General features: G+C 57.4%; 1 protein-coding gene across 4 annotated transcripts in view; it reads left to right on the top strand.

Annotated features, from left to right (window-relative positions):
* The first annotated feature begins 23 nt into the window (after positions 1-23).
* The window catches only part of CTDP1 (CTD phosphatase subunit 1), a 38,713-nt gene continuing 26,379 nt past the window's right edge, over positions 24-12,357 (top strand). For all 4 annotated transcript variants that reach the window (XM_015590828.2, XM_006913741.3, XM_015590829.2 and 1 more), the window contains exons 1-5: positions 24-156; positions 7,718-7,801; positions 8,266-8,359; positions 9,616-9,744; positions 10,890-11,040. In XM_015590828.2, coding sequence (XP_015446314.1) covers positions 7,761-7,801; positions 8,266-8,359; positions 9,616-9,744; positions 10,890-11,040 — 415 coding nt within the window. In that variant the 5' untranslated portion in view covers positions 24-156; positions 7,718-7,760. The remainder of the gene's footprint in view (positions 157-7,717; positions 7,802-8,265; positions 8,360-9,615; positions 9,745-10,889; positions 11,041-12,357) is intronic.

Below are 12,357 nucleotides of genomic sequence, written 5' to 3' on the forward strand. Positions count from 1 at the left end.
CGTGTGCGAGGCCGCTGCCTCCACGCAGTCCGCCGGGCCTGCCCCTCCTCGTGCCGGCTCCGGGGGCTGCGTGCGCGGCGAGCGCAGGCTGAGGTCGGAGCGCGCCGGCGTGGTGCGGGAGCTGTGCGCGCAGCCGGGCCAGGTGGTGGCTCCCGGGTGAGTGGGTCGGGAAACAGGAGACGGGAGGGAAGGAGGGAAGGGTGGGTCTCCGGGGCCAGGAGAGAGCACCAAGGCCAGGCACGAGGCAGGAAGAAATGGGTCCCCGGGGCTGCAGCTGAAAGGACTGCGGTCGGGGAGAAATTTGGAAAGTAGGACCCGCCCCCTCCAGCTGCGCGTCTGCATGCCTTTCTAAGGCTGCATGACAATTCCTATTTGAGATTTTTATTTGGAAAGCGGTTGTGTTCGTTCCTTTTCATAGTGGATGCTTCTTCCCAAGAGTTCGTATTTGTAGTTTAGGAAAACTCGAAGCGACCGCAAGTACTGAACGAATCAGCACGCTCCACTCTTGTCATCGCAGTGTAAAGTGTTGGGGTGTCCACTTTAGATTCTCGTAAACCTTGTGAGACGCGGTTGTAAAACCTGGCGCAGTTCTGCATCATGGTTCAGAAAGCAGGGGCAGGTGGAGCACAGGTAATTCAGGGTGACGGACTGGTAGCTCACCCTCCTATACTACAACAGGTTCTAGCTGCGGGTAATTTAGGTTTTAACCTCACAAAGCGGCTGTTTTCCTTTTTCGAAGCGCGTGAACTTGTCGGCATACTTCGTGTCTGAGTTTACCAGTGTTATGCTCCTGAGATTGGGTTGAAGTGTGGGCACAGGCATATGCAAGAGACTCGGGGTTGTTCCCATTGTCGGACAGAAAGTCAGGGCAGGTGAGCGTTCCCACCTCCTGCTGTAGAGGTTGGTACACAGCTCCCCTCTGTGGGGATCACAGTGTGTCCCAGGCCCCCACTCCCCTTTCTGTCCACTCTTGCTTTTCTCTGGCGGTGCTGCTTGCTCTGGTTCAGCTCTTCTTCCTGTGGCTCGCACTGACCCTCCAGCTGTTGAGCATCTGCTCCTTCCTGGAAGCTGACGACCAGGACGGCTTGGGATAGGACCGGCCTCCATCCCAGCACCTGGAGCCTCATCTTACGTCCACTCTCTCTTTGGAGATAGAGCCCAGGTCCTAGGCCTCCAGCTCAGGGGCCCATGACATCCCTCTGAATGCTGGTGGGACGGGCTGGACATGGCCTCAGGACTGCCCCCTCCACTGAAGCTGTTTGCCTGGCTTCCTTTAGAAGGGAGGGGCTCACATGGTATGCTGTCATCATCACTTTGAAGTCAGAGCTTGCCTGACCTTACCGGGGCCTTAATGAGCCTGTGGGTGATGGTGGTGAAGCCCAGTGCTAGTGTGTCACCGTGTAGAAAACCCCCAAGGCGAAGCGCTCTTCTCCTTGCCATTCTGCTTCTGATCGGACCCAGAAGGCCGCCCGGGCCCAGGCGCGTCTGACAGCACAGCTAGTTAGTGGGGAGCTCCACGTGCAGGTTTGTCAGCCGTCTGGCGAATCAGAGCCACCCAGGGATAGGGTCGCCCAGTTACTTATCTCACCAATCAGCCGCACGCCTGACGGGACGACAAGTTTCCAACAGTGAGTTGTCTCTTCTTTTTGGGGTCTTAGTGTTTGAGGTCTGGGGTACCCTTTGGCAATGGTTCAGCACAGGGCTCTTTGAGAAGCTGATGGCTGATAGAGTTTCTCCTGGAACACAGGTGAGAGAATGTGTGTGCAGTGCCATTGGAGAGCCAGGCCCGCCTAGCTAAAGTGTCCGTTCTTCATAGTCACTGTCATCAGTGGGCTTCGTCTTCACCGCGTTGCGGGTTACTCAGCAGCAAACAGTTTTAGGAGCATAGAGTGCTGGCTTTCTGCTGTACAAACAACCAGTTCATCAGTGGAGACTCATGGGTTCTTGTCTTATCCAGTGGATTACGTCACTGTTGTGTTGATGCTCATTATCCCCGCTGTGGTCGATGGGAGCCCCTTCAAGCTGGCTCCTCTGACAAGGCCCAGATAGTGTTTAGGCTCCAGGTCTCTCAACCCCAGTTCTGGAGTCAGCCGTCCGTCCTGAGGAGTTCTGCTTCCTCTTGGTGGGGAATGGCATTTGGAAGCCAGGATCTGGGCGCACAGGGCACTCTTACTTTCCCCAGGCCACCCCGGGACTCAGTCCTCGGGCTTAGGACAGATCTTCAGCCTCGCTGCTCTGTTGGGGACCTGTGCTGGGCCCGGGCCCGTCCAGCCCAGCATTTACCGGTGAGCGCTCTACCTGCAGAGTCCAGGGCATGCAACCCTCAGGGCTTTGCTCTTGCCAGTACACCGTGCCCTCTGACCTCCCTGTTAGAGCAGATGAGAAAGCAGATGAGGACAAACGATTCAGGAGAGTTTGGTACATGTGTATATTGGCAGTAAATAATTTGTTTAGAAATTGCATTTCATGCTTTTTCTGTGCATTCAAGGACAAAGCAGAGAAGTTAGAAGGGCCCCTGGCCCTCCCTTGCTCTGTTTCCCAGGGGACCTTGCCTGCTGCTGGTGTCCCTTGGAGCCCTGGTCTGCCCTGGAGAGTAAGGCTGACTTGGTGTTCTGAGGCTGGTCTCCTGGGCTAAAGCAGGGTCTCTCGGCTTGCCGTGCAGCGCTCCTCCACGGATTGAGAGCAGAGATGCTGAGGTCCTCAGGCTGTCCGTCCCTTGTCTCGTGACAGTATTGGCAGAAATGAAGGGTGGATACGCCCGCACTAAGAACGTCACCCTCGTGTGTTTCTGATCCCCTGTCTTCTCTTGGCCGTCCCATCTTTTTTCTTTCTGAGAAGTTTTTAGGCTGTGCAAAGCTGCAGAAGTGCTGGGACTGTGTCATACTCAGCTCCGACATTGCGAGGCAATCCCAAATGATCTTTGAAATGAGACAGAAAATAGGTCTTTCTTCCCCCTTTATCGTAGAGGTGGTTTCTGAGCGGTCGTGCCCGGGCCTGATGCAGTATCGGTGAGTGGCGGGAGCAGACCATCGTGGGCCGCCCTTGGGCAGTGCCATCTGTGCATTTCCGGTGCAGTCCAGCCTGGCTCTGCGCCCTGGGCTCCTCGAGCTGCAGGAGATCCAGAAACCCGGCTCAATGGACCGTTAGGCGGGGATGGCCGGATGGCCGCACGCAGCAACGTTATCTTTAGCCAACCACTGTCCTGAACGTCTTGGTGAACACTTAGGACTCCCGCCACGCCATTTGAGTGGAGATAGGTTATTCTTTAATCGCTTTTTTTCCTCGGCCCGGCAGCTGTAGTATTAGCATGCTGGTTTGGTTTGTTGACAGCTGTAGGTTTCTAAGTGACGTCACTGGGGCCCCTTTGCAGGTTGCAGCACGCTGTGTTTTCTGACTCGGGTACTCGGGGACGTTGTTTGACATTTCACTTCGCTTTGACAGCTCACACCCCACCTCCTCTCCGCACACAGCCTTCCTGCTGGTGGCCTCGCCAGCCCCAAGCCCAGGAGGGAGGAGAGGTACAGACAGACCGAATGTGCGCACAGGGAGCCGTGCCTGTCGTCCTAGCTTGTGTACTGTGCAGAGCCTACCAAGACATTAGGTGACTCGGCACAGGCTACTAGGCCAAATGCAGGTTGGAGACCTCGAGCTTAAATTTAACAAATGCAAAAATGTTTCGTTTAATACTTGGCAAATGTGGAGTTTTGAATTCTCAGCATCTGCAGGTGGGAAAAGGTAACACGTCAAGAACAGACGTCCAGGTTTAAATCAGGGCGTTCCACGAGGGTCGAGTTGGCTGATGAGTTCTGCACATGTGTTTCCGACGTGTTCGCTGACGGTGGTTGTGCATACGTGGGTCAGCACGCGTGGGTCCTGTGGCTTCGCGCAGCACCCACGTCTGTGTGGTTCTCGGCGTCCAGCATCGTCCTCTTTCTTCAGGTCTCCTCAGGTGATTGAGCTGTCTCACCAGCCTTTCGTGAGCAGGGCCTCGTAGATGTTTCCTGGCCATCAGTGACGCTCTCCTCTGGGAGGCAGATGGCTCCGCAACGTCGGGGACACCCAGGCTGCTCATGGGTGTAGCTCTGGAATGTCCACCAGGAGAGCCTTGTGAACCGGCCCCCACCCTTTAGATACCCAGGGCCTGCTCCAAGTGATGACAGCGGAGACGTCGCCAGGTGCCCAGTGTCCCTTGGAGCCCTGATCTGCCCTACAGAATTAGATGGGCGAAACCTTTTATCCCGGCACAGAGAACTACACGACTCGTGACGTCAGTATGTGAAGCACTTCAGAGAGAGGTGCAGGAGCCTGCGGCATGTCCTCGCCCCGGGGCCCTGCCAGCTGCTCTGTCTCTGCCCAGGACTCAGAACAGGGTCAGCGCCGGCTTCCTCTTTCAAGGACTCGGGGTCCGGTCGGCCTTCAGGTTATAGCAGGACAGGCAGGGCATGCCATGTGTCACCCAAGGCAGTGGGAGCTGAGAGGACGTGCAGTGTGAGAGACACTCGGGCTGTTCAGGCAGAGGGACCTCTAGCACTGCTTGGGGTCACGTCATCAGGTACGCACGTCATTGGGTCACGGTGGCTGTGGAGTGATATGATGAGGTCCCAGGGGTCTGCAGGGTGACAGAAGGTGGCCTCCATGTGTGCACACGTGGGGGTTTCTCTCAGCCGTAGGACACAGGTTATAAGTAGCCTAGGGGTGGGGCCGTCTGTGGAGCAGATGTGTGTTGGGGATATGAGGGGGGCGTGGGGGCTAGAGGCACGAGTCCCCTGGAAGCAGCCTGGACCCTCCTGTCCTGCTGCTGAATTCTGCTGAGGGCCTTTCTCAAAGGTCACCAGCAGCTGTCAGTCGACAGATCTGATGGCCTCGGCCTCGTGTTATGATGGGCCAGGACCGTGCCGCGGCTCAGGTGCAGCCTGGTGCGTGTCAACAGACGTGTACACGTGGGGACCAGCGCCCACGGTCAGATATGGCCGCCTCCCTCGTCCACACAGACGTGCCGACCCCATCCGGTTTCCCTTGGAGGCATTTAACACTCACCCTCTCTCTCCTGAGATGTGCTCTCCGTGACGTCTGCCGTGGGCCTCTGTGAACACTGAATTTTTTTTTTAGATTGACCTTCTTTTTTCTGCCTATCTTTAATCGTGAGGCTCCCCCAAAGACCCTTTGGCTGTTTTGTTGGGGTCACATCCTGGGTCTGGCCACATCTTGGGGCACGTTTGGCTGTGCCCACTGCCAGTGGCCTTTGGCTCTCCCTCGCTCTGTTTTCCGGGAGAACTTGCTGGTCTTGTTTCTGTCTCGCTCCTGTTTCTTCCCTTCTCCTTCCTGTGTTAGTCGTCGGGGGCAGGTTGGTCCCAGGAGCGTGCGTGCGGCTGGCTTCTCTTGGTCCGGCCTGCCTCGGCCACCTTGCTAGTGTGCGGGGCTTGTCTGCTACCTGCTCTCGGCCAGGCTCCCTTCAGTGGCACCCCCTCGTCTCAGAGCTGCCTCCTGCACCCACCCTGCTCTCACCTCAGGAGTCTGAGCCAGCACTTCACCTGCTTCCTCCTTTTGTGTCAAGACCCAGATGTCACCTCGTCTGGGACTGTCCTGGAAGTTTCTTTCTGCCTAAAGCAGAGTTAATCTTGTGGCGTTAGCTGGCCCCTTTGGGTTCCCAAAGTGACCCCAGGCAAGAGGTTTCTTGATGAGGACTCCAAAAAGTTGACATATCGGATTTCATCAGAATCAAGACCTGGGTCTTCAGAGACACGTAAGGAAACAGAAAGACGGGCTGCGGACCCGAAACACGCTCTTTACCAAGCGCGCGACCTATTTATTTGGTTGAGCTGGAGACACCGAATATTTCTTTAGGTTAATGTGTTTTGGGGCGATCGATGAAACCTTTCTGGTATGTTTTTGAGGTTTCCTAAAAAAATGTTCTCTAAACCATAAGTTTTAGTTTAAAAATAAAGTGAATTAAGTGCAAACTTCTGTCAGTTTTCATTGTCAGCTGCCCATAGAGAAGCAGCACCTGGACATTGGAGCCCGGCGCCCCCATCACTGGTGCGGTGTGGCCTGCATGTTCTCACGTGACGGGGGCTGGCAGGACCTGTCATTACACTGTATGCAGGAGCAGCACTTGAAGCGTTGTAGTTTGGCGAATGAACCCATTGGTTCTCCAGCTTCCCGGGGGCAGAGTGAGCAGTGTTTACCGAGTCCCAGGGGCCCCGCTGGCCGGTCTGTGGCTGACTCTGCCTGTGTACGCTCAGGCGGTTCCTTTGGCCCTCTGTGCCTGGTGGCAGGGTGGGGGTTGGTGTAGATGGAGTGACGGAGCGTTGGAAAACAGGTCTGGGAAGTGGGGTGAGACCCCAGGATGTGCAGTCTGCACAGAGGGCGTGTCCTCGATGCAGGAGCCCTGGGAGATGACCACGGCAGGTGAAGAACAGGGCGCTGGGCTCCTGCGGAGCTTGGTGAGCCAGCAAAACTGGAAGGATGGTATCCGGGTGCCTTTGGGGGGTGGGGTGCTGCGGGCCACGCACGTGGAGAAGGGCAGCTGGCCCGAGGTCTTGAAGCTGGGCCCGAACGCGCCCTAGAAACCAGAGCACAGACTCAGCAGTGGGGGCTGAGGAGATTCAGGTGCCCAGGGAGGTGGGCAGGAAGCTGGGGCAACGAGGGTCCTTGGCCAGAGCCCATAGGGGCACTGTGTGGGGGGTGGTGGAGGGCTTGGCTCACGGCTCTTGTTTGTTTGAGATGGGAAATTGGGGCAGGTTTTTGGAAGCGATTTGAATGGTGTTAACAGCAGGGCAGAGCGCGCCCCAGGCAGAGGGTAAATGACGGGGACCAGCAGGTGGTGCGTGGCGCAGACGCGTGGCGGGTAATAGGGCCCCAGGCCTGGGCCCAGTCAGGGTGCCTCGAGTGATTGGCTGTGAGCAGTAGAGACGGGGCAGGGGGAGGGAGGAAAGAGGTCCCGTGTGACAAGGGGGTGTTGGGGTACCATTTGATCAGTGGCTCTGTCTGCCCACGAGAGTCAGGTGCGGTCCAGAGGCTTGGGGATGGAGGCGAGTGACGAGGTCGGGTTTGGCACTGACCGGTGGGCCAGCCCTTGCCCGCAGAGGAAAGCCCATGAGGAAAGCCCCCCACAGGCACCGGGGCGCGACTCCGGGGTTCTGGTCACGCAGCTGGTAGGCTCAGAGCCTGTCGGCCAGCCGCCTTCAGAGGCTGCTTCCACGCAGCCAGGCTTAGATGTGACTTCCCAAGGAAATGGAGTTTCTGTGTTTATAAAAACTAGAAGCATTATAATAGTTCTATCAGAAAAACAGATGAATCATAGCCTCTCTCCGGACTGGGAATACGTGGGAGGCAGTGGTTTAGTAGTTGTCAGTATCAAACTAAGTGGTTCCTTTCTGTGTTAACAAAGTTTCAGTTTTTGCGTACATGCTGCTTACGGGAGATGTAAGGATTGCAGGTAAATATCTAACGCGATTTGAGACATTTCGCATTCTCCCCAAGTCTCCTCGCCTCGTGGACATCCAGGTCTTTGAGCTGATGGTCTGTGGGGCAGCCTGCCTCGCCCGTGCAGCCAGGGACGTGGCCCCCAGGGAGGCGCATCCGGCCTGGGGTTTCTGGAGAGCCGCTGGGAGAGGCGGAGCCTTCATTCCCCCTCAGGTGCTCCGTCTGGGGTAGCGAGGCACAGCAAGGGGTTCCAGCGTGCCCCCGCCAACGGGTGACTATGCTTCGTTTCCAGGGCGGTCCTGGTGCGCTTGGAGGGCTGTAGCCACCCAGTTGTCATGAAAGGCTTGTGTGCCGAATGTGGCCAAGACCTCACTCAGTAAGTACTGGCGCTCGGGAGTGCCGGCGGTGCCTGTGGTTCCGACGTGCACCACGGAGGGGCACGGGGGCGTGGGGACCTGACTGCGGTCGCAGGCGGGCGCCGTGGCCCGGCTCGGCTTCCTTAGGCCTGGGAGCCCTGACCGCCGTCTGACGCTCGGCCGGCATGGGAGGGTGGCGCTGGGGGGTCCAGGGTGCTTTCTCCCCTTGTGCCCGGCGGCCGTCGCCACCCCGCTGTGCACGTGCCGAGCGCTTTCCCTTCGGGGCGCCCCGTGTTTCAGTGTGGCCATCGCGGCCTGCGGTTGGGAGCATTGAAGGTGTGGCCAGAGCTCGGTGTGTTTGCCGGCTTCCCTGTGTGTTTTCAGTGGTAGGGGGCTCGGCAGTCGCCCCGAGAATGAGGGCGGCACTAGGGTAAAACAGCGCGTCCCCTCGGGCGCCCACCTCACGGCCCCTCTCCCTCCACAGGCTGCAGAGTAAGAACGGGAGGCAGCAGGTGCCGCTGTCCACAGCCACCGTGTCCATGGTGCACAGCGTCCCAGAGCTGATGGTGAGCTCCGAGGTGAGTCCGCCTGGCTGGGGAGCACCCACTCTGTGGTCGCCCTGTTTCCAAAGTAGCCGCTGGGGGGAGCATGCTGTGCCTGGCCCCTCCCTGGAGGAGCTCTCGGGGACGGCAGGCCTGGGGCTTGGTGAGCAGGGGTCTGTGAAGGGCAGGTCTGGTCCTGGAGGCCAAGGTCAGGGTCTGAGGGTAGACGCGGTGTAGCTGGCCTGCTGGCGAAGTGGCTGCGGGCTCTGGGGCGGGTGAGGGGCGGTCTCTGGGCACTTGTGTGCCAGCAGGCACGGGGACACAGGGATTCACATGCTGTCTGAGCAGATAAGAAGCTTCGGGCCTCACCTTACGTTTTCTTATTGTCCTGCATCCCACAGTCCTGGGGCGGTGCTGGTCGCAGGCATCCTGACAGCCCATGCTGTCCTGGGTCGGGTCTAAATGCTGGAGTGAGTGAGCATCACCAGGACAGATCACAGGGCCCAGGTTCACCTCAGAGTTATCTAAAAACTTAGTTGTGGTGCAGGTTCGGAGCTGTGCGTTTCTGTGATACATTTTTCAGTGTAACAATTTTGTTAGATGTGTGCTTTTAACTGGTATCTACTTTCTGTTTTGTGGGAGGGACAGAATACCAGGTACACGATTCTGGCTTTTTTTGGATTATTGGACTTTAAACAAATGTAAATACATGAGTAAGTGTGTGTGAAACGAAATTACGAAGTTTGTGGAGAAGAGAAGAAAGTGTCTTCCGTCGTCGCTGTACCAGCAGAGTAACTGTGGCCTTAATCCCTTTCAGGAGCAGACAGTGGACTTCTGTCCACCTGGTCAGGCCACAGGGCTGCTCACACTGGGACTGGGTATCAGTTCAGTGAGAAATTGGAGGGGGTGTGTGCCGGCTCTGAAGCCTCTGCACAGCGCATGTCACCTCCCTCCCCTGGCCGAGCGAGGTGACGTGCCTGGGTCTCTTCCAGGGTGCCACCCTGCTAGTGTCCCTGGTTGTCCCCTTTCCCAGCACCCCTTCCTGCTTCCCGCACTAACCCTGAAGCTCCCTGATGCGGGCTGTTCCATTGCATCCAGCTGCGTCTTCGTGGGGACGACACTTGCTTTTGCCTCCTTTTTTATTGGTTTATGTACTTTGCGAAACTGTAGGGTTAGGGTCACGAAGCAGAGTGCCCTGAGTGGTGCGGACCACACGGAGCCGGCGAATAAAACGAGATTTTGTTTTGGATGGTAGTATACGTACTCTGGCGTTTTTTTCGTTTTAACCTCAGCAAGCGGAGCAGCTGGGAAGGGAGGACCAGCAGCGGCTGCACCGGAACAGGAAGCTGGTGCTCATGGTCGACCTGGACCAGACGCTGATCCACACCACCGAGCAGCACTGCCAGCGGATGTCCAATAAGGTGAGCGCGCTGGCCTCCCATGGCAGCGTCCTCGGGGCCGGCAGGACGTGAGGGGCAGACTGACGGCCGACCCCGTCAGCCTCGCCTGGCAGGGCTGGGCCTCGGGCCTATGCTCGGGTGGGTTCCCCACACTAGTCCTCGTCAGGCGACACACTCCCCTTCTCGTCACCCGAGCCCATCGTGGGCCAGGCTCACCCCCAGCCACGTCGGGCAGCGGGGCTTAGACCTTGCAGAGAGACCTGGAAGGCCCCGGGGCCAGCAGTGGAGTGGACACAAAGGAGGGCGGTCTTGGGGGAAGATGAGATTTGCTTAGGAAATTTCACGCTCCTGAATTTTAACAGCCTCATTGTGAGAGGTTTAACTAAATGCAGAGCAAGTGAAAAATTAACAAGTCTGAGGTTGCTTACCTTCCTTTTTTGGTGGTTGTTTAGAGTATATTTTTACCAAGAAAATCAATGATAAACAGGATTAAAAGGATCCAGGTTTAGCTTCCCAAGGAGAGTGAGCTTACTTGCACGTGAGTCGCGTGTGAGCCAGTTGGTGTTCCTTGATTTAGGATATCGTGTCAGCTTTAGGTTGTGTTTGTAAGTTAAAGCTGCGTCTTAAAATGGTCTGAGTCAGATCAAGTTAGGTGGGGACGTGTGGCTTACTCGTGGATGACCGAGGAGGATGCTGTCCCCACAGTACTGAGTTGCTGCTGCTTGACAGACACTAGTGTCTGAAGAGTCAAACAGGTGCGTGGCAGCACTCAGGGACACTGCTTTGTCCACGATCAGAACGCATGTGGACGAAGTAGGAGGTGTAAGGGTCTGCCGACGTGCGCAGCCTTCCCTGACGCCCGAGTGACTGAGTAGTTGTCCCTGTTCGTAGGTAGAAGCTGCACTTGTTTGTGCGTAAGCAGTCTCTGGGCTTACGACAGACGTTCGCCTTGCTTTTCGTAGGTGGGAACCGTGAGTGTCGGAGGCAGGTGCTGGGGTTCTTCTGTAGGTAGCTGCTGCATGCAGCAGAGAGGGCCGAGTCACACCGCAGAGCACGGGCGCAGAGCGCATTTGCGCCCCGCAGATCACGCGTCGGGGGCCCCTGGTTCTGACGACAGAGCGTCCGTGTCACCCTGGGGGCCCCCTGACCGGCGCCCCTCTCTGCAGGGGATCCTCCACTTCCAGCTGGGCCGAGGCGAGCCGATGCTGCACACTCGCCTGCGTCCACACTGCAGGGAGTTCCTGGAGAAGGTCGCCAGGCTGTACGAGCTGCACGTCTTCACCTTCGGGAGCCGGCTGTACGCGCACACAATCGCAGGTGAGGGGGCGGCTGCTGACCCAACCGAGCGTGTTGCGACCGGAACATGCAGGCTGACCTCGTTCCCATTTCCTGTGATGTTTTCTCGAAGATGAAGGAGGGTCAGTTTCAGCCTCATGTAGAGCCAGCAGTTGGGGGTGGCCAGCCAGCGTTAAGTCTCTGCATGTGCCAGCTCCTTTTGCCCTGGGAAGAGGCCTCCCGGCTCTGCTGGGACCCCTCAGGCCAGGCCAGATGGGCGGGCTGCTGTCACTGAGGCCAGATGGGTGGGCTGTTGTCAATGTGGCCAGCCGCGCCCTGCAGAGCAGTTTGGAAGTTGGTCAGGACAGCAGATGTGAGAAGGAAGCTCTCTACGGAAATGTGCTTCAGACAGTTTTGTGAACGGGTTCGCCCGCAGCCCTGGAGCCACGGTGCTCGCGGCCGTGTGCACTGAAGCAGAGAGTAGACCGCGGTCTCGGCAGCCAGCCGGGCGGCGGTTTCCCATCAACTGTCGTGGTGCCAGCCGAGCTCGTGCAGTGCGTGTCGGCAGAAGCTCCGGCCACGCAGCGTTCCCCACAGCGGCAGCTCTGCCTGGGGTCAGAGTGTAGGGCTTGAGCCTCACCTACTAGAGGCAGCTGGGCTCCGGCCCCCTGTGACCCATCGGTGGACGCTGGTGCCTGCACTGTAACGTCACTGCTTCGTTTATCAGATGCGCGGTTGTGGAGTTCACAGGTTTGTTCTGTCTTGATTATGGAGAAGTGAATGTCGCACCCCCATTGACGCGAGTGTTCTAGGAAATTTTAATCATGAACGTGAAAGCAACGCGAAGTTAATTTACTTTGTAACTGAAATTCAACATGTTTGCCGTTGGCATATGGCTGCTGTGTGGCTGCCTGGGAGATGTGATTTGAAAACTAATGTCCCTACTCAGAATTCTCAGATCCCACGTGAAAATAGGAGGTTATGTCCTTCAGGCACAGACCAAGTCACTGTGGCTTCACCTCTGGAACCTTGGTGTCTTTAGATATCGATTCATAAGGCACACAGTAACAGTGAAGAAATGCCAGCTTCAGTAAAAGTGCCTGCGGGAGGTGTCCCCAGAGGCTCACAGCGCGTCTGCACGGGGCCCGCCCCGGGGACCTGTGCAGCAGTGCTGTGGCCTGAGTGAGGCCTGCCTGCAGGCAGCCCGAGCCTCCTTATCGTAGGCTGGGCTTTGTCCTTTAGAATTCCCCATTCCAGCACGTTCAGAGACGCACAGAGACTGCAGGTCAGTGTCCCAGTTAAGCAGGGTGGAGAGACCCTCAGCAGAGCAGCCTCAGATCAGGGTGCGCACGGCTGCCT

Source organism: Pteropus alecto, unplaced genomic scaffold, assembly GCF_000325575.1.
Source record: "Pteropus alecto unplaced genomic scaffold, ASM32557v1 scaffold14, whole genome shotgun sequence".
NCBI lineage: Eukaryota > Metazoa > Chordata > Mammalia > Chiroptera > Pteropodidae > Pteropus > Pteropus alecto.